Source organism: Chionomys nivalis, chromosome 9 (assembly GCF_950005125.1).
Source record: "Chionomys nivalis chromosome 9, mChiNiv1.1, whole genome shotgun sequence".
Lineage (NCBI taxonomy): Eukaryota > Metazoa > Chordata > Mammalia > Rodentia > Cricetidae > Chionomys > Chionomys nivalis.
The window spans coordinates 60,794,827-60,816,648 of record NC_080094.1 but is presented as its reverse complement, the minus strand read 5'-3'; the positions used below and the strand labels follow the sequence as shown (position 1 = coordinate 60,816,648).

At 46.9% G+C, this 21,822-nt stretch overlaps 1 protein-coding gene across 3 annotated transcripts in view; it reads right to left on the bottom strand.

Annotated features, from left to right (window-relative positions):
* Scg5 (secretogranin V) overlaps positions 1 to 20,056 on the bottom strand; it is a 51,000-nt gene extending 30,944 nt beyond the window's left edge. For 2 of the 3 annotated variants that reach the window (XM_057780483.1, XM_057780485.1), the window contains exons 1-2: positions 19,896 to 20,050; positions 18,158 to 18,390 (exon numbers count right to left, since the gene is read on the bottom strand). In XM_057780483.1, the coding sequence (XP_057636466.1) occupies positions 18,158 to 18,383 (226 nt within the window). In that variant the 5' untranslated portion in view covers positions 18,384 to 18,390; positions 19,896 to 20,050. Of the gene's footprint in view, positions 1 to 18,157; positions 18,391 to 19,895 lie in introns of all 3 variants that reach the window. The other variant, XM_057780484.1, reaches the window with a different exon arrangement.
* Between the last annotated feature and the right edge of the window lie 1,766 nt (positions 20,057 to 21,822).

The following is a 21,822-nucleotide window of genomic DNA, read 5'->3' as shown; positions in this document are numbered from 1 at the left end:
AGCATTACAGCTTGCTCAGGGCCAGGGGGACAGAAGCTGGAGCTGGCCCAGCAAGCTCAGCGAAAGGGTCCTCTTCTCTTGTGCCTTCATTTAAAACCTGTTTTTTTTTTTTCCTCTCCGCAGCTTGACCTCCCCACTACTGCCAGCTAAGTTATTGACAAACAATCCTCACCAGCCCTAGATGCCCAGTGCACCAAACCCAACCTCCTGGGAGACCTGGGGCTCAGAAATCTCCCATCTTAGAGTTCTGGAAGTTCTTGAAGAACCATCATGTAGAAAGACCACAGTTTTAGGTAGACCTGGAAGGGCTCCTGTCTCCTGCCGGGAAATCAGGTAGCGCAGTATTGGTAAGTCTGGAGTAACAGTAAGAACGTACCCTCATCACAAAGAACATTTATATAAGAGGTTCCATCTGTATGGAGTCACTGCGACAGGAAGTCCGTGGACAGAAGCTAGATTAGTGAGTGCTGTTGGGGACCTGGGGTAGGGGAGAAGGGTTGGGGAAAGCACAGGGATGGGGGTTGGCAAAGGGGACAGGGTTTCTTTCTGAGATGACAAAAAGATCATAAAATGGATTGTTATGATCCGAGTATGTTGAAAACCATGAAACTATGTACGAGATAAAACACTTCCTTACAGCTACCCAATACGTGTTACAGAACACAAACAAACGCATCAGGCCCTCTCCTGATCACTGCCAGGTTAATTACAAATGTAACCAATGGTGTCCCTTGCATGCAAAGAGCTCTCAGGGTCTTTACTGCACCACCCATCTCCTGGCCGCTTTCTGTCTACTGGCCGGCCAGAGCAATGATTACATTCTGAGCCAAGGGCACCACCTGGTGGCCATCTCACAATTTCAGCTCTTCTCCCAGAGTTTCACTCCAGGATCCTTCTCGACCTTATAAAATCCTTATAAGAACTTCTGTTGCGAATATGAACGTGCAAACACATGGCAGGCAATACGAAAGTGCCAGGCACTAATGAAAAAGAAATGCGTCACGAGCCAGGCGTTGGCGCACGCCTTTAATCCCAGCACTCGGGAGGCAGAGACAGGCGGATCTCTATGAGTTCTAGGCCAGCCTGGTCTACAAGAGCTAGTTGCAGGACAGGCTCAAAGGCTACAGAAAAACCCTGTCTTGAAAAACAAAACAAAATAAAAAGACAAAAACAAAAAAAAAAGAAAGAAGAGAAAAGAAAAAGAAATGTGTTGTGTTGAACACATCAAAGAATAAGAAAAACAAATACATGTGACACACGGAAGGAAAGAGGTTAGGGTTCATAGATCATGAAATGAAAACTAATCAAGACAGTAAGATGTCACTTTCATCTGTCAAAGGATTTCTTAAAGGGTCGTGCTCATTGTAAACAAGTGGAAAAACTGCCCCTGGAGAGAGGAAGAAAGGAAAGAGGAAGGAAGGGAGGATGGGAAGGAGGGAGGGAGGGAGGGAGGAAAGAAAGGACGGAGGGAGGGAGGAAGGAAGGAGACCGAGGGAGAGAGAAACACTACATATACGGGTTAAACAGTTGAGAGCAATCTGACAGTAATTAGGAAACTGAAATTAAAAATATACAACTATCTTGGCTAAATTATTCTTTTCTCAGAAATGTACGCCCTAGGGAATTTATCAAGAGTCTACATAAAGATCATATGCTTATATGTGCACTGAGGAAGTAGTTTATGAAGATAACAAATTGGGAAATCTCTAAATGTTCACCATTTGAAGAATGTCTCCGCTGTGTATATAATGAGTATAATGCAGTTGCTAAAAATAATGACATTGACTTGTTAGGATAGAGAAAAATATTTTGTTGTAATATTAACTATAAAAATATGCAGAATATTTATGAAAGCTGGAGAGATGGCTCAGTGGTTAAGAGCACTTACTGTTCATGCAAAGGACCTGAGTTCAGTTTCTGGCACACACAACAGGAAGCTTACAACCTTCTGTAATACCTGCTGAAGAGATCTGACCCAGTCTTCCGGCCGCTACACTCGTGTGCACATACCCCTGCCCCCCCACCACACACAGACGAATAATTTTAAAACCTTTATTTGAAGTGTTAGTTTTTTTGTTTTTTTCTTTTTCTTTTTGTTATTTATTGAGCTCTACATTTTTCTCTACTCCCCTCCCTGCCTCTCTCCTCCTCCCTTCAACCCTCCCCCGAGGTCCCCATGCTCCCAATTTACTCAGGAGATCTTGTCTTTTTCTACTTTCTTCTTCCCATGTAGATTAGATCTATGTGAGTCTCTCTTCGTGTCCTCATTGTTGTCTAAGTTCTCTGGGATTGTGTCGCGCCCACCTCGTCCAGCAAGGATGACACGACCACCGGAGCTCTTCTCACTGCAGTTTTATTCAGGACCTTTTGACAATTGTAAAATCTCTCTCTCTCTCTCTCTCTGGACAGACCTCTCCCAGCCCTTAAGTAGGCCTGGGCTGCCAACCTCAGATTGCCAGGTGGGCACTGCCCATAGGTTCACGCATATGCAAGCAGCTGACAGTCATTGCATGATAATAGCATAAGTCAGGCTTTAGCCATAGGAGTTGATTATCACAGAGAGCACTCGCTTTCGGGATCGCGGAGGGCGGGAGCCAGCACCATCAGGTGCGACTCCACGCAGCTCTCTACATTGCCATCAGGTGTGGCTTCATGCAGCTCGCTACAGTTCCCCCTTTTTGTTTTGTAAAGCTACAGGCAAGAGTAGAGGTCTGATCTCTGTTAAAAATGGAACATGTGCTAGTGTCCGTCCAGGTGTCATCCACCCAGCGAACACTAGACCTGTCCGGTGTCTTTTTACAGAGGTGGGAGCTGGACACCAACCCACATGCAATCAGACTTGCTCTTCTTGAGGTTGATGCTTACCTCAAGTGCAGTGCACAAGCCTCGCATCCTGTGCTCGCTTCTATCTCTTTTAAGATAGATAGCCAAACTTGGGGAGACTGTCCTGCTTCAATGGCCGTGAAGGCCTGAATGATCATAACTGCATTGCATTGCTGTGAAACCCTTATGTGACAGACGCACCACAGGCATACCAGGGAGGCAAGCACCATTAAGCCTGTTAGGGCTCCTACTCCCGCCCACTCCTTCAGATGATCCATGGAGTGATCCAGGAGGATAGTCCTTCTGCCAGGCTGGTATCCATGCGTGTGGAGTTCACAGTTGCAATCGTCATCCGAAGCTTTTCCAGTTGTTTTCGAATTCACCAGACCAATTACCTAAAAGATATCTAGACAATTCTTTAGATAGATTAGCTGCATAGGTTAATGTTTCATACTGAATGCTGGTCACACACAGCCCTGGATGGATAGAAATGTCTGACAGACTAGGGTATGGACTTGCCTCTCTTAACATACCCCAGCTGCCATACCCCCGTGGCACATTCATTCTTGTCAGCTGAGTGCATGGAAGACACCTTCTCCTTGTGCACCTCTTTGGCTTCCCTAGCAGCTCAGCTGATCCTGCTTCTGCTAAGTGACCATATGCTGCATTCTCATGAGTTGTCTGATCTTACACAGGATTTAAAGATAAATGCCCATGACAACAGGTGTTGAGATTGCCAGCAGTAGGGTTCCCAATCACCACTAGACCCAACCTCCCATTTGGGCTATGGTATTCTACCAACCCTTTGGCTAAAACAGTACACACAGGTACCTGCTCTTACAATAGGGCAGTCTCTTGATTTAAATTCGCTCTGTCACAGACTCTTCAGCAGCGTGCAGAGCTTAAAACTACTATTGCCTTTTCCTTGCCCCGCGGCTACGCTGCGTTCTCGGGCAGCCCTGTGGGGTCTGTGCTCCAGCTTGTCTCAGCTCCAGCACTTGTTGCGTTTGCTGATACTCTGAGCACTGCTGTGGCATCCACCAGGCTAGGTACCGACTGCTGAGGCAATGTGCCTTCCACCACAGCCACCTAGCAAAGCTCTGCTCCAGCTCTGCTCCAGCTGCCTTTCTGCCCCAGCTGCATTCGTTCTGGGTCCAGACTGGTGCACGGAGTGGAGCGGAACTCAGGGAAGCAGGCTTGCTGCTCTGCAACCATTGAAAGGTCCCCACTTACACGTTTTAGGGCATTTGGACGTTGTCAATCTCTCTGGCTACTTCCTGCTGAACGGGGACGTTGCATTCTTACTGCCATTTTCAGCTGCGCTTGGACACAGGTCGCGGCAGCGACTGGAGAGAGGAGGGGACTCTACCTCCCAACCAAGCTGGAAGGTGGAGGCGTGGCAGTGCAGAACAGCCCTGGTTGGCTGCGCTTCTATGCCCTGAGGCACACGCTGGGAGTGACCTAGCGTTCTGGCCTTGTTGGTCCTGGGTGTTTGCAGGTTTGCAGACCCTCAGCGCCGCTTGGCCTTGGAGCCGCCTGGAGCTCCTTGGCCTTGGAGCCGCAGCTGCTCACACTCCACTGCAAACTCAGGAGGTCTCGGTAATTCAAACCACATGAATCTAACTCCCTTCCTTAGCGTACCTTGTTCAGCAGCAAAATTCAGATCTATACCAAGCTTGTCCCAGGATGACACATTAAGATTGCCAGAGACGGCAAACCAAGGAGCAATTGTGTCACATTCAGTCAAAAACTTTTCCAATGCGCTCCTTAACAGCTCGTTAAGAGCCAGAAAAATCAGGTGTGATGTTGAAGCGCCCATTCTAAAATCCCATTCTTTTATTTTTACTTTAAACCGTCCACTTTGGTCGTGGCTCTCACTTTGATCCGTCTGCTATAGTTGCAGCTCTCATTACCCCCACTCTCCCTTCTACTGGCGAGAGCGGAAAACCCGCTTTTTTCGCGGATCCCCAGTCTTTACCTGAGGATTATCCGGTGCACCCCCTGACTGCAGCAAGTTCTGGGCTCCACGGAGAGAGGTTTGGAGGTTCCCCATACGCGGCACCACTTGTCTTGTCCCCGTACAGGCCACCAACTGTCACGGTCCCCCTCATCCAGCAAGGAAGACGCGCAACACCGGAGCTCTTCTTGCTAAGCAGTTTATTCAGGACCTTGTTAACAACTGTAAAATCTCTCTCTCTCTCCCTTTCTCCTCTCCTCTCTCTCTCCTCTTTTTTCCTCTCTCCTTCTCTCTCTCTCCCCGGGCAAACCTCTCCCAGCCCTTAAGTAGGCATGGGCAACCAACCCCGGATTGCCAGGTGGGCACTGCCCATAGGTTCACGCATATGCAAGCAGCTGACAGTCATTGCATGATAATAGCATAAGTCAGGCTTTAGCCATAGGAGTTGATTATCACAGAGAGCACTCGCTTTCGGGATCGCGGAGGGCGGGAGCCAGCACCATCAGGTGCGACTCCACGCAGCTCTCTACATTGCCATCAGGTGCGGCTTCATGCAGCTCGCTACAGGATTGTAGTTTGTAGGCTGGTTTTCTTTGCTTTATGTTTAAAAACCACGTATGAGTGAGTACATGTAATAATTGTCTTTCTGTGTCTGGGTTGCCTCACTCAAAATGATGTTTTTTAGCTGCATCCATTTTCTTGCAAAATTAAGACTACCCATTTTTAAGAGGAAATTACTAAAATAAGAAAGCTCTACATGCACACTCACACATATGTGTACGCAATTGCGCGCGCACATACAGACACACACACACACTCAGATGCCAAGAATGGAAACTTCTAAGTGGTAAAACTGGAAACATATTATTTTTGTCCTAATGATTCACAACAGCTTTTTAAAATCACTTTTATGATAAAAAGAGTTTAAACATAATTACTGAGTCCTTAAAGTGACTCCACAAATTTTGTTTTGAATATGCTGTGGGAAGAAAGGAGCAGAGATGGGAGGAAGAGGGGAAGAGAGGGCAAGGGGATGTGAGAGAGAAGGAGAGAGAAAGAGAGAGAGTGAGAGAGATCAAGTCTCGGGAGCAGTTTCAATAAAGGTTCTAACATGCAAGGGAACATTTAAAATCATCTGGAGATGTTTTTAGCTCTCACTGTGGAAAATCTACTGCCCTCTAGTGGGCAAAGGTGAGGGATGCAGGCCATCAACAGGAAATTTTCCTTCTGCTCTAGAGATCCAAATCTTCATCCCCTGCCCTTGAACTGTCTGTTCTTGGCACGCTGCTCATATACTTCTATTGTGAAACAGAAGCATCCACATAGGACTTATGAGGACAAAACTGTAACATACAAAGTACACAGTAGACCCCAAAAGAGGATTATAGCCTCCCCACTAGACCCTTTCCCTTTGGTTAAGTAGTTTACAGATCTCTTTTCATGGAGTCTCTAGCCATTTCAAGTATTTAAAAACATAAACATACCATATGTGTACCCAGCACCTGTGGAGGCCAGAGAGGGCATCAGATCCTCAGGACTGGAGCGAGAGATGGTGTTGAGCCACTACATGGGCACTCAGAACTGAACCCTGGTCCTCTGAAAGAACAGCAAGAGCTCGTAAGCACTGAGCCATCTCTTCAACCCCCTCAAACATATTTTTGAATTTAAATAAGTGCTAGTATATTTCGCTTCAGATTTTGGAGCTTTAAGATTGGGTAGAAGGGGGGGGTGGAGAGATGGCTCAGCTGTTAAAGAGCATTTACTGCTCTTCCAGAGGACCTGGATTCAATTCCCAGCACCCACATGACAGTTCACAACTGTCTGTACCTTCTTCTGTCGAGGGAATCTGACACCCTCACAGACATGCAGGCAAAACACAAATGCACATAAAATTAAAACAAATAATTGTTTTTTTAAAAAAAAGTTTGGGTAGAAAACATGAAAAGGAAATCACCATTCTACACTACTATTTAGCAATAACTCACAGAGGCATATAACCTGAGCACAGAGAGGAATTTTGCAAGATGTACCCCATGGTCAGAAGGCTGCAGAGTATCTGAGAGGCATCTCCTATCATCCACAAAAGCAACAGCTGAGCAATGATAGCACATGCCATTAGTCCCAGCACTTGGGAGGCAGAGGCGGGTGAATCTCAGTGAGTTCAAGGCTAGCCTGGTCTACAAAGCAAGTTCCAGGGCAGCCAGGACTGTCTCAAAAACAAAACAAAACAACAAAAAAGCTGTATGTAAGATATAAGTCTTCTGGGACCCATCCAGCAACTTAGTTTGCTTGTGTTTGTGTCTTTGCTGAATGAGCTCTATGGATCTGCTTCTAGACATGGAAAGTAATCTAACTGAAAAGCAGAGCTCCGGATGCAAGTGCTTGCCCATTCTTACCAATCCCTCATCAGAACAGGGTAGACTCTGTCGGCCAAATCTCAGACTCACACGTTCAGTGCCCTCCCTGAAGATGAAGGAGGAGATCTGAGCTGCCTCACAGCATAGGCATCCTGAGGCAGGGGCATGAGAAGCAAGGCTCGAGAGCGGGGTAAGTAGGCTGGTGACTAGGGGCTGACACATTGCCATAGCTACAGCTTGCAATCTGGCCAGCTGGGAGAGAGCTGACCACTCCCTGCCTCCAGGCACATCTGACTGGTTCACGGTCCAGACCCCAAGGCACCAAGACTCTGCCTGTAAAAAAAGCCAGAGGCACTTCCCAGGCTCCAGTAGGCTGTATACAGACCTAGTTAAATGAGAGCTGATGCCAACAGTCCTGTTCACTGACCACACATTAAAAGCAAGAGCCTTACAGTATTAGTGCAATGTGTCATTTTCTGTCAAATAACGGCTCTTCCCTTCTTTTCTTTGTAAACACTTTGAGACAATAGCACCTGCATCGCTGCCATGTTTTTACACACTTCAGTGACCAAGAACTATGCAGGGTCTGGACAGACTCAACAAACCCTCCCATCATCTGCTGAAGGCCTGGAAATGTGGAGAGAAGGAAGGAGACAAGAGAAGAGACACGCTGGTTGGGTTCAGGAGACAGGCCCGCTCCGTGGTTTACAGCAGAGGAATTCTTCCCAGAAGGCCTGTCCATTCCCGCTGCTTGGAGAGAAAACGTTAATCATTCACGTTTATCCAAACTATGCAGAGCCTGTTGGCACAAGTCTTCTGAGCTGTCCTATTAGGAGGATGGCATTATGAAGGCCTCCTGGGCCTTCCTCTACAAGATGGGCCAGTAGCCTAGACTGGCTGTCCCCTCTGCCTCATGCAAAGAAAAACTAGGACAATTTCCTGGGGGAGAATGATTACCAGCTCCCAAGTCCCCTCCTGGGAGAACCCCTCAGTACAGTCCTCTCAGCCTTCGGTAAATGTCACTCTGTCTTGGTCAGGTCTCTCTCCCATAGGTCGATGCCCCTCCCTTGTCTGTGTACTGGGGATATTCTAAGATGCTGTAAGGAATCTGTGCTTGCTCCTGGACGCTGGGAGGGTGTAATCAAATGTGTCACCTGGACAAGGCACAGGCTCACGTCACAGAGCTTTTGACCTGCTGAGTAACAGTTAAACTGCAAGCCGAAGAGACACCAGCTAGCCAGACATCTGCTGGCCTTCCAATGGCGCTGGTGAGCTCTAGGCACGGATTTGACCAGCACGAGCAGAAATATATAGACTGTCCTCTAGCCAGTACCACTGATCATGGCTGCTGTCACTGTGGAGGAGATATCCAGATGTGCGGAAGCCTTCTTATCCGCAATGAGAGGCTTAAGGGATGTCCTGCCAGCAAGCACAAGACGGACTATGAGAGATACAGGAGTTTCCCTGGGCAATACAGAGCACCAGTTACCGGTTGTTCTGACACAAACCAACCTGTTGACAGTCTCAAGAGTGCCCAGCCTTCCCTGCCATCCCATATTTGACACGAAGGCTAATTTTTTTTTCTTCGTCTACTCAACCCCAAGTTTCCATGAGAAGATCAGCTTTGATTATGACAACGACGATTCCAGAGGCAGGTTCCCTGGTTCCCTGTCCCCAATAGACCTGTTTCTATAATAATCCACATACACAGGGCTCTCAGCTTCTAGCCCAGTATCCCACAGACATGCATTCCAATGTTTATGTTCCGTCCCCTATCTCATTTTCAGGCTCCTTAGAGCAGGACCACAGATCCCAGCAAAAGTCCACAAGCCTGATCCTTCTGGTTGCCATTTCTCCATTAGCCAGCCCACTTGACTGGCTGGCGGGAGGTGCTGAGTGAAAACATGCTTCATGACTTCCAGAGCTTTCTTATCCCTGCAGATGCCTCCAGACGGAAGAGCAATGGGAACTGCTCTGGGCATAGGAAGGAACACAGCAACCAGAACCTGTCCTGACCTGTGTATTCTAGAAAACTGTTAGATTCCTCCAGTTAGAGTTGACCCTTCACAAAGAGGCCGAAAGAATAGTAATGCCTGATTTGTGGTTGGTTTACAAAATCCTGAAAAGGCAAATTAGGACAGTGTGCACAGGTTTTGAAACCCATGAGGGCCAGAGTTCCCAGCACAATGTACAGGCTTGGTAATTCCTTGTTGAATGAACACAGTAAGGGGATACCCTGATGGGAAGTGTAAGTGGCCAGAGAGGTCAGCAAGTGGACCGCCTGCTTCCAGTGCACTGCCGGTCAGCTCTCTGATTCACCCTCACATCTGTCTCTCACCAGCCCCTCCGACGTGCATCTGTGACGGGTTTCACTTTTGGCTCGGCATCCACTGAAATGCTCATAAAGTCACAAGAGCAAGAGATGGAAAAGGCAAATCCGAGTGGGGAAAGTTGCTGCTCGGGATCTTCACCAAGCACTACTCCGCCCTACAGCCCCATGACCCCAACTCCTTTGTCACCACCAATGGGGTGCAGATAAGGCCAGTGGAACTGATCCCTCCAAAGGTTACTAGGCAACGATTAAGAGTGTTTTTTTTCTCAGGCCCGAGCTTAGCAGGACACAGAGAACTAGAAGAAGGGATCAGCTTTCAAACCTCAAGCAACTGCAAAGAAATATGGGAGACAAGAAGTAGCGAGCATAAGAAAGATGCTTTGAGAGATGGGGATGGAGCCCAGGGTAAAACACTTGCCCAGCAAGAGCAACGGCCTGGGTTTGATCCGTAGCATTACTAAACAAGTGTTTAGTGATGTTTTGTGTTTGTTTAACAGTTTTACATTTTTCAAAGTGCCCTGATGTACCTTAATTTAGCTGTCACACCAACACTGCGAGATGGACCAGGCAGCTGATCTCCATTTGTGCGCTGAGAAACTAAACCGTATGTGAACTGGAACAGTCAGGCCTGTCTTAGTGTCCCCCTGCTAGCTGCACAATCCATCTTCTCCTTACTCCCTGTGGTGGTTTGAAAAAAAAAAAAAACAACGGCTCCCAAAGGGAGCAGCACAATGGTGTGGCCTTGTTGGAGTAGATGCGGTCTTGTTGGAGGAAGTGTGTCACTGTGGAGGCAGACCTTGAGGTCTCATAGATGCTCAAGCCACGCCCAGTGAGACAGAGCATTTGCCTGTGAGTCAAGACATAAGAACTTTCAGCTCCTCCTCCAGCACCGTGTCTGTCTGCATGCTGCCTTGCTTCCCACCATGGTGAGAATGGACTAACCCTCTGAAGTGTAAGCCACCACAATTAAATGTTTTCCTTTCTAAGAGTTGCCGTGGTCACAGTGTCTCTTCACAGCAGTAGAAACCCTGAGACACTTTCTAAACCCAAAGCTCACATGTCTCTGCCTCCACTGAGAATCACACGACACACAGCGGTCAACGTGCACGCACCTATGTAATTGCCATGCCTAAGTGGTCTGCTAAACTCAGCCCACTTCACTAACTCTTTATGGTCCGTGGTGACCAAGATGTTTGGACGAATTTGTTTCAAGAGGGAAGCTTGTCAGAACTTTCACTTCCTATAGCCTTGGGTCCCTGAAATGCCAGCCACCCAAATCCACATGTGACTAACCATAATGCCCGGTACCATTATAGTTTCTCAGCCAACTAGCCCAGGGTTATACAAGTCTTCAGGGACAGATGTATTCAAACATAACACAGCTGGCTTGCCAACCAACTTATAAAGCTCAAGCCATCGTGGGAAACCTCACAGTTTCCATCTTTAGGATGATTATATCAAATGAGACAGGTTACAGGAAAGCAGTTTTGCAAACCGTAAACGTCACATAAAATTTAGTTAGTGCTCTTCCGTTTCTTACAGGTACATAATCCACTTTGTCAATTATCTGTGGAAAATCATTCATCGCAGCGTCCCAGGTGACTCATCGGGCTTCTCGTTGGCTGGGTCTCGCTCCAGGTGGCATGAATCAGATGACCCAACATGGGGTTCTAATTTAGACACCAAGGGCTTTGCACAGATACGGGCTCTGGACAGATATGCCTGGCCAGAAAACCCTCAGGAGCCAAGGTTCACAAGACCCACACTACAGGAAAGAGGAAGGCGTCTTAGCCTGCCAACCCTGAGGCCATGGCTGACAAGCAGATGGGAAGGGAGGGATGTGTAGTCCTTTGTGCTTAATGTTTAGATTTTCTTCCTGCCAAATTCTCATGTGAACCAAATGGAAAGTGGGAAGGAAGAAAAAGGGTTAGAATATCTATATCTATATCTATATCTATATCTATCTATCTATCTATCTATCTATCTATCTATCTATATCTATCTATCTATCTATCTATATCTATCTATCATCTATCTATCTATCTATCTATATATATATATATATATATATATATATATATATATATATGTTTTTAAAGCCTCATTAGGATTTAGAGGCAATAAAATACACCGTCGCTCAGACTATTGTTCCAGAAATAGAATGGGTGTGTGATCTAAATTCTGTTTCTCCTCCACCAGAATCTCAAACATTGGGTACTTTGTATTCAGAAGAATGAGATAGAATGTAGAACTTTCAAGAAGCAGGGTCTAGCTCAGGCCCTGAACCCACAGATGGACATTTGGTGAACTACCCACTCACTAATGATATGTTGAAGCCTAAACCCAATGGGTGATGGAAAAAGAGGCCTCCACGAGTTCTCCTTTCCCTCAGCCTTGTGACGACACCACCAGGAGGCCGCAGCCTGTCGAGAGTGAAGCAGGCTCTCATCCCACGCCTCAGCCAGTGCCTGCTCCACACTCTCAAGAGCCGTGGGCAGAAGCGCAAGACACCCAACCAGCGGATTCCTGTCAGTGCACCCCACACAGACAGTGACGAGCTGGGCCCCGGGTTAACAACATCTCTAAGTTAGCAGCAGCTGTGAGTAAAGCTCACCTCACCGCCGCTGCTGCTGCTTTTCTATGCCCACCTTTGACAACCGTGCTGGCTGTTTTGTGTCAGCCTGACCCAAGCTGGGGTTATTCGAAAGGAGGGAGACTCATTTGAGAACAGGCCTCCATAAGATCCCACCCTAGGGCATTTCCTTAATTAGTGATTGGTGGGGGAACGCCCAGGCCATTGTGAGCGGAATGATGCCTGGGCTGGGGGTCCTGGATTCAATAAGAAAGCAGGCTGAGCAAGCCAGTAAGCAGTGTTTTTCCATGCATGGCCTCTGCATCAGCTCCTGCCTCTGGGTTCCTGCCCTGTTTCGGTTCCTATCCTGGCTTCCCCAGTGACAGACTACAATGTGGAAGTCTAAGCCAAATAAACCCTTTCCTCCCCAACTTACTTTTGGCCATGGTGTTTCCCCACAGCAAAAGTAACCCTGACTAAGTCAACATCATAAGAAAATGATAACTTTTTAGGGGATGAACTAAGATTTTATATTGTTTAAATTTTGCACGATTCAAGCATAAGCCCCAATCGAAGACAGTGATAATTTTTGCTTATTTATTAAAGTACAAAAAACTTTGTTGACAACTACTGAGTTTACTACTTTAAATTTGTGATTTTGCTTTTGAGACAAGGTTGTGCTATGTAGCCAGACTGGCAGGCAACTCATGACATAAAGCAGGCTGTCCTCAAATTCATGGTCCTGCTGCCTCTACCCAGTTTTCCAGTGCTGGGATTACATGTGTGTGCTGTGACATCTGGCTTGTATCTATACACCTTAGCAAAGTGTTTTATTGAGGCCATTCATATTTCTCTACATTTTGTGCACACAGTAAGACTGTATTTTTATTGCACTGTTGCAAGGACATAAAATGTTTATTAAGATTGGTTTTCCTGGGTCTGGAGAGATTAAGAGCACCGACTGCTCTTCCAGAGGATTCGGGTTCAATTCCCAGCGCCCACACGGCATGGCAGCTCACACCTGTCTGTAACAGGTTGTAACTGTCTAACATGGTTCCAGGAACCCATGGCAAAATACCAATGCACATTAAAAAAAAAAAAAAAAAGACCTTCCTAAGTCTTCCTTGCCTGACTTTCATCTTCAACTTTCTCTACACTGGTCCCTAACAATTAGCACTTAAATTACTTTGAATCTCTCATATCTGAAAATAATGACCTTAAAAGAAAATCTTCCCCTTAGCCGTGTGTGTGTGTGTGTGTGTGTGTGTGTGTGGCAGATACCTTTAATCCCAGCCCTTGGGAGGCAGAGGCAGATGGATCTACAGGAGTTCAAGGTCAGCCTGATCTACAGAGCAAGTGCCAGGACAGGCTCCAAAGTTATACAGAGAAACCCTGTCTCAAAAAACCAAACTAAAATAAAAAATAAAAATCTTCCCCAGTTCTATGTCACAAACCCCGCAGTCCTTCCACCATTCTCTGACTTGACCAGACCATTCTAGGAATAAGGGTTTTTCTAATAATTTATTTAACTTTATTTTATATGCATTGGTGTGAAGGTGTCAGATCCCCTGGAACTGGAGCTACAGACAGTTGTGAGCTGCCACATGGGAATTGAACCTCTGGAAGAGTAGCGAGCGCTCCTAACTACCGAGTCATCTCTCCAGTCCAGGATAAGATTTCTACCATCTATCCACATTATTGTCTCAATCCACTGCAGTGTGGGTTCTCCCAGGCCTCTGATTCTTCACAGAACTGGTTCTGCCCAAGGCTCTAAATATCTCGGTCTGCTCATAACCCGTAGTTCCCTGAAGGCACAGTGGTTTCTCTTTTTCTGGTCTTCCTTATGCTTCGTCTTTCTGACCAGCCTCTGTTTGCTTCTTTCTCCCATCCTCTGTGTTTTTAAAATTCCAAGCAAGCCAGGCAAAGGCCCTCCTACGGAGCTACTTCCCCAGCCCCCCGGGGTCCCTTTGTCTACTTAGCCTTTCTCTGTTGAACATTTCAGGACTTCGGTGTGGGTGCTCTGTCTCCACATATGACGTTTACCAGGACACCTCATTCCGGCCACAGCCTCAGCCACTCCTAACAAGGAGATGCCGCCAAAATGCCGTCCTTCACCCAGACATCTCTCTTGCGTTATGCACATCCAAAGTACCACCTTCGGACCTCTTCCCAGATGCTCTGGATTGCCTTAAAGACATCCTCCCATTATCCAGGCGACTGTTCTACACAGGGAGCTTAAAATAATTCTTCCAGGGTCTTTTTAAAGAGTAGGGTGTGTAATCTCAAAGCACCTTCAAAGGATGGAGGCCCAACGAAATGAGTTGCAAACCCATGTTCTCATGGATTCTTCTAGAAAGGGGATAACCTAGAAACAGACTTGAGTCAAGGTATCCAAGCCAAGAGACAGCCCTATTTCTTCCTCTAATGCAGAGAGAAATTCTCCAGAAGCAAAGTGAGGTTCCTCTTGGGCCCTTCCATGCTTACTCCCAGCTGCCGTGATCCAGCCTTTGATCAGGAAGCAAACACTGCCGCTCTGTGGCAGGGTGGAGGTACTGCAGCTCCTTTACTGAGCAAGGTTGGCCAAGGGTAGTAGACTCCTTAAAACCTGCTTATCTTTTCAAGAACGCTACCTTAAGAAGGACTTTTCCCCCCAATTGATATAATTTTTTTTAAAGTTTCAGCTCTCTCCGGGCGGTGGTGGCACACGCCTTTAATCCCAGCACTCGGGAGGCAGAGGCAGGCGGATCTCTGGGAGTTCGAGGCCAGCCTGGTCTACAAGAGCTAGTTCCAGGACAGGAACCAAAAACTACAGAGAAACCCTGTCTCGAAAAAAAAACAACAACAACAACAAAAAAAAAAAAAAACAAAGTTTCAGCTCTCTTTATCCTGAAAAATTAAAGTCCCAAAAGTCAGTATTTTTAAAATTTTTTTTGATATTTTTCTGTTTGGCAATATAAATATAAATTATTTAGAACCATCAAATGCTAATAGCTATACATGTCTGTCTTAATGGTTTAAAACCTAGTGCTAAGTATCCAGTGGCTTATAGTATGGGGAAAAGAAACAGCTGACACATTAGTAAAACAGTTTGTGGTTGTTTTGGTTTTTATTTTTAACCCGAGGCTCTTAGTATTCTGGGAGCTACACTATCTGCCCTGGTTTAATCCACCCCGATGCACGGAGACTGTCAGTGAGCAGAGGCAGCCCCTGCTCCTCAAAGGCCTCCACATTAGCAAACGACTCTCCGGGTCTGTCCTTGGGACAGCTGCTAGCTGTCTTTCCTTCTGAGAGCAAAATGGGAAGGGAACCCAGGAGAAGCTCAAGGTCATCCTTGGCTACAGGAAGTATTCAAGGCCAGGGTGGGCTATATGAGATCCTGTCTCAAACACCCAACAAAGACTGACAAACCAGTAAAGCCCACAAGCTGCTGCTAATCACAGAGAGGAGGCGTCTTGCGGTGCTCTTAATAACAGCTCTCGTGACTGCACCTCAAGGGAGCCTTTCCATGCACAAGACATCCTGTTGCAGAGAACTTACGGAGAGCACACACAGCAAGGGAAGAGTGTGGACACAACACAGACTGTTTCCTTGCCATCGAAGCTCATGCTGTCCTATACATAGGGACACTTTCTAGCTGTCTCTACTCTGTCCTCTTGTCTTGCTTTTGGCCGAGATTTTATGCATTTGAAGATGCTCCTACTCGGCTGTTTTTAAGGTACCTGCTGAGAAGTATTTAAGCTAAATAGAAACAAAGAAATTAAATAACTTGTTAGAAGATGACACCCACCAGTAAGTGCTGGAGTTAGCATTTCATCCAGGGAGCTTCTGTAATGGCGTTTACTAATAACAACCACATGAAATAGGTATTCAAATTTACACAAGAATACATGTACTGTATATGTTCTGTATTAAAAATTGGGGGGGGGCACCTTTAACTGATTCTTTCTGAGGCTGTTAGAGAACCGAAGGAGCTATTCCACACGGCACGAGTAACTCTCTGAGCACACAATACACACAGATGGGTGAGCTGAAACAATGATCTAGTCACATGAATAAGAATTAGGCCATCCAATAAAAGCCCTGGATAGACTGGGAATAAGCTCAGGAATTGCATTAAGTTTCTTTTCTCCCACCATCTTTGGACTATTTCCTGGCAGTTTCACCTCAGCTAGAAGAGGTAGAATTCTAAAATGGCTTCAAGATTCCTATCTGCTGAGCGCACAGGAGTCTCTGCCTTTGCACGTGGTAGAGACTGGAGCCAACTGGGTTATCTTCTTAGATAACAAAGGTGTTGGGAAAGCCATTCCAATGGTTCTGTTGCTTTGCCCTTATCAGACTAAAGGGGCTTCTCGTGGAGAAGTAAAATGGTACAAAGAACATTCTTGTTCAGGATATTGTGCTCATAGTGAGACAGCACACTGCCCAAGGGTGGCCCCTCAGAGCTGAAAGGGGCCCAGGTGACAGCCATCAAGCAAAAGGGACCTTAGGTTGACGACTGCATGGGAACAAAGTCTGCTGATCATCCTAATGGGCTGAAAGGCTCCCACGCCAGCTTGGTTGCATTGCTGGTCAACACCTGACTTCAGCTTGGTGTGACTCCGAACGGAGTGAGACAGCCATGCTGTGACTGACCAGGGAGACAAGGAGCGTCCTGTTAAACGGCTAATGCTGTGGTAATTCTTTGCAGAGCGAGTCGATGGAGGAACACGTCAACAGTCGTCCCTTAGGGAAGAGTTGACTTTGCTAGGACACATCATTACCTCAACGATGATGATGGGCGCGCATTAACTCCGACTTATTGCAACCCACGCTCCCTCATTCCTCCCTGCCTGTTCATCATGCTTCCCTGTGGATTTCCCAGGCAAACTTCAAAACCAAGGTCAAATGTTACTTCCCAGAAGCATTTCATTATAGGTTCCCCCCCACACACACACACACACCATTCCTGACCAATCTCCTCTCTTTGTTCCATGGAAGCAGTGTGTATCAGGATACACTGGAGTGTCTTTTTGCTGCTTCCCCTCTCCCAGTTAGCCTGGGTCATCTAGGGCAGAGCTGCCCCGGCATCCGCACAATGGCAGACACTTATAGAGGATTAGCACGTAGTTGCATACTGAATGGGTAAAACAAGGCCCTGCATAGACGAGGCCTACGGTAGCAGGAAGAACACTCTCCATGACAACAGCAGAGTGATAAACCATGCACGTCACGGATGGAGAAAGGGCAGACACTTACCCTCTCAAAAACAGAGCATTAATCAAACAGGAACAGGTGGCGGTGCCAGGAAGGGTTTAGCGTCTCCGCAAAAGAATAACGGCAAGGGGTTCTCTCTGATGTATTTTGCTACAAGTCATTTGCTACAGTTGCATGCTTGCAGATTCAAATTATTTGACTAAATCTACTCCTTAGATCAAAAGTCAACCAAAATACACAGCAATTTCAATGGCTCAGAGTGATGGGCAACAAGACAGACATGGGAGCCGTGTATCAACACTATCGGCAGCATTCACGGACCTCTGGAGCAGGCAGCACTGCAAGCTAATCGCAGCGGGGGAAATCATGCCCCATCTATCCGTCAGAAGCAGCACATGCCGGGTGTAGCTTTTGAGAGACTCCAAAGAGAGAATTTATATTTTTTTCTGACATCCCTTGCCCACTCCCAAAAGGAAGACTCTTTTGATATATAAGTAAACAGCAAACAAAGGAGACGCAGCTTTCAATTCCAAGTTTTCTAAGAACAGGACCTTGGGAAACTGGGAAAACTCCCAAGAGAGGTAGTCTCACCATCCTCATGGATGTGTTATGTAGGTATCACTGTGCAGAACACGAAGGGAGAGAGGGCCGGGCAATAGCGTAGCCCCCAGAGTGCTTGCTTAAGATGTGGCCCACAGCCCCAGCTTCTCAAAAAGTTGCGGCCCTACCCCCAATCTTAGCACCTGGGAGGTAAAGGCAAGAGGATCAGGAGCTCAAGGTTGTCCTTGGTTACAGAGGTGAGCCTGGTCTACACGAGACCAGCAACAATAACAAAACAACCCTCCTTGACAAAATAAAAAAGTAATGGAGATGGTAGCCTCAGAAATACAACGGAAACATCGTCAGTTAGGAACAGTGCATACCTTCGATGCTCTGGGGCCCAACAAGATTCGTGGCCTGATGAGCAGGGTATTCCACACGTGGCCTGGCAATACCCAGCTGCTCCATAACGCCATGGAGCAGTCTCTGGATGTCTGTTTCCGAGACCCGATCAGGGGTCCGTGGACTATAAGCCAATGCTGGGTTCCAGTAGAACATCAACCAAAAGAAAAGGCCAGAGAGCAGGACAGAGACCATCCTGGAGGCCATATTTAACCTGCAGAAGAAAAGACCAAGTTTATAACGTGGCCCAAACTGGCACCTGGAATAACACGACTGCAGCGATAGAATTATGAATCACAAGTTGAGGTTGAAGGAGCACGTTGAAAGGAGACCGTGACGAAAAATTCCTAGAGGTTTCCTTTTGTGTCAAATGTCCAAGGTAGGGAGGAAACCACTGTGGGCAAGGAGTAAAGAAACCGAAGGTCTGGAGTAAGCAAGTTCCTCTAACTTACTGCCTGAGAAGTCTAAGCTGGGCGATGGTTCGCACACCTGTGGTCTGTGATCCTTGCCACCTAAGCCCTTCCAGTTTTGAGAAAAGGAGGGTGGTATTTTAAGTTTCCCCAGTTAAATGGAAGAAAGGAGTAATGAGAAGGAGTTAGGAGATTCAAACAGTAAACACACACACACACACACCACAGAAAGTTCTGGAGTGGCAGAAGAGGGTGTTTTAACTTAGCAGACAAGCAACACAATAAGACCCTGAGAAGTACTGGGTACCTCAGATCCTGTCCTGCCATATTGGAGGCGAAGTGAAAGACACTTGCTTCCCTATGCACCATTTAGGTGACCTTGGGCAAGTACCCCAGGCACCTCTTGCGCAGAATGAGAATAGGAACAATCTGTCTTATAGTTATTGTTAAGATAAAGATCAAAATCGCTGGGCAGTGGTGACACACGCCTTTAACCCCAGTACTCCGGAGGCAGAGGCAGGTGGATCTCTGTAAATTTGAGGCCAGCCTGGTCAACAAGAGCTAGTTCCAGGACAGGCTCCAAAGCTACAGAGAAACCCTGTCTCAAAAAACAACAACAACAACCTCATGTAAAGGAGCGTGGACAATGACAGGAACACAGTGAACCTTTTGCATTTCTATTCCAATGCTGGTTACATCGGTTCACAGGTCTAGAAGCTGAGATCTCCGGAGGCGGCAGGGAGGGAGGGGGAAGAGAGTGAAATGGTGGGGGGCTGGGAATATGTGTGTGTTGTCAACCTGTTCTACATGTTGGTGTCCACGGATATGCCTGCAGAGCAAGGGAACAATATTTACACAGCATCTCTGGAAGCTGCTTGTTTCGAATGGCAGCAGCCAGATAAAGCCTTTTGAGCATTCGCAGTGGAGAAGCCAAGCACGGTTCCTAAAACTGAAATATTCACTTCATTTAATGTCGTTTTTCCCCGCAGCTAAAGGCCTTTCCTAGCCTTGCTCCTCAAAGAGCGGAGGACCGCTGTTTTCACCGCACAATCTGGTTGTGATGTAAGGGCCGGATGCAGGCACCGGGCTCCATTATCTCCATCTTTTCCCATGAACTCCGAATGCAGGATGTTTTCTTTCCTGCCCAGCCAACTGATGGACTACCCAATGCCGCTCTCGGAACGCTTCCCCCCACCCCCGCCCCACACCCCGAGCCCTTATTTATAGCCAACCCCTATAATCCCCGCACCCATCCTTTGTCTGACCCCAGCTCCAAGTTCAAGGATTTCTGGAGGGCATCCTCCCCTACCTTATGAACCCAAGCACTCCCGTGTTCTACCGGCTGTCTAGCCTGGCGGGTTCACTGCGGAACTCACCCAAGTGCCTCGGGAGAGCTTGTAGCGATCTGGCCCAGAGCAGGGAGCTGACGAGCTGGATAGCTCCTGCGTCACCTCCCTCAGCATCCTAGCTCCACCCAGTCCCCGCCCCCAGCAGGTGGAGGAGGCCTTCCCAGAGTTCCTGAAAGGCTCGACAGACGCTAGCATCTCTGGCGCGGAATGATTCCAACCCAGGCGTTCTGCGTGCCTCTGACCGAGATTTCTCGAATGCCCCCTTTCTGCATCAAGCCCTACGAGCGTCATTTACTACCTTTACCAGTTCAAGCAGTCACCTAACTGCAGACCACCGCTAAGTAGCACACCTTAATTTTGCCATCTTCTAGATTTTTAAATCAGCATGCAAACAGGCTTCCTGTTGGCATTTTCATACACCTCTTTTCTGGTTCTCCATGTTCTTATCCCCTCACTTTAACTTTCCTCTTTCATAGTCCAATCTAGTTTCCTGACCTCACTCACACAGGCAGGGAGAAAACTTAAAAGACCCAGCTATGAGATCGTGCGTTGTCCTGAATGTGGCAATGGCAGAATCCAGGTCCTAAGGGGTTCTGGCGACAGTGAGGCCTCTACTGCACCTTTTCTTAACCGTCCCTCTCCCCCGCAGGGGACCTGGAGGTTCTGAGAGCTCTAAGCATTGCTTCTAAAGTGCGCCGAGATAAACCGTATTTCCAGAACATGCAGAACTCGCCCAAGCAGACCAGGTGCCAGTGATGGGACCCAGGGTCTAATGGGATTCCTAAACCCTGAAAGAAACCGAGCAGACGCCACAAGGCCCAGCAAACTACTAGAAATAAGTACTCAAGGGAAACTACTTCTGGGAAAGTAAGTTCTGTGATGAGGAGAGAATTCAGTTAGTACTGCAGCTAGGAGCATCAAATCCATTAGCATTTTAATGCAATGAATGGAGGCTGGGAGACTTGAGACAGCTTTCTGAGTAAAGTCAGGCATCCTTCCCAATGTTTTTCCTACCCTGAATGCTTTTTTCAGTCAACATGACAAATAGTCTGCTGCCTGCAGGCTCAACGCTTACGATGGCACAGTATTTATTACTAATGCGTACTGTCAATCCTCAAGTTTCCTTCAACATTTTTCAGTTTTATTCAATTGAAGACTGGAAAAATTACTGTGCGTTGCTAGCTGTGTAGTTGCCCGGAACATACCAAGAGTGTCTATACTTCACACTGCATTGTAATTTAGAGAGAGGGTCTGTAAGCCTTTATTCTGATGACAAAATGCTGAGGTAAAGGAAGAATATTCCTCTTGGCACATAGCTTTGACATGATCATTGGCTCTCCTAGTTTATGAACACCCAGTGAGTCAGGACACCATGGTGGGAACACACGGAGTCAGGACAGCAGGACACAGGCTCAAAAGCACACCCCTAAGGACCTACTTCCTCCTAAAGGTTCTACAACCCCAAAACTGTGCCACTGGTCAGGGGCCACGCTTTCAGCAAGAGCCTGTGGGTAACACCTCACATTCAAACTCGAAGACAAGAGTCTTGCCAAGGCTGGTCTCAAATGATCTTCACTTACCTCAGCCTCCAGAGCAGCTGTGATTACAGGCACATGCCAGTAGTACACTTGACTAAAACTGCTATTTTTAAGATTAAACATGAATCATATATCCTATACCTGATGATTCTCAAAATCATGCATTAAGTTCTTAGTGATATAATGTTGTTCAGAACCCTGACTTTAGTTACTAAAAACTTCATCTCTTGTAACAAATTAGATTTTTATACTTGAAGAAATGGTAATTCTTGGTTACTATAGACATCACTTTTAACTTTGGAAAAGCACAAATGTATACTGTCTAATCATAAAGCCAATGAAATGAGCC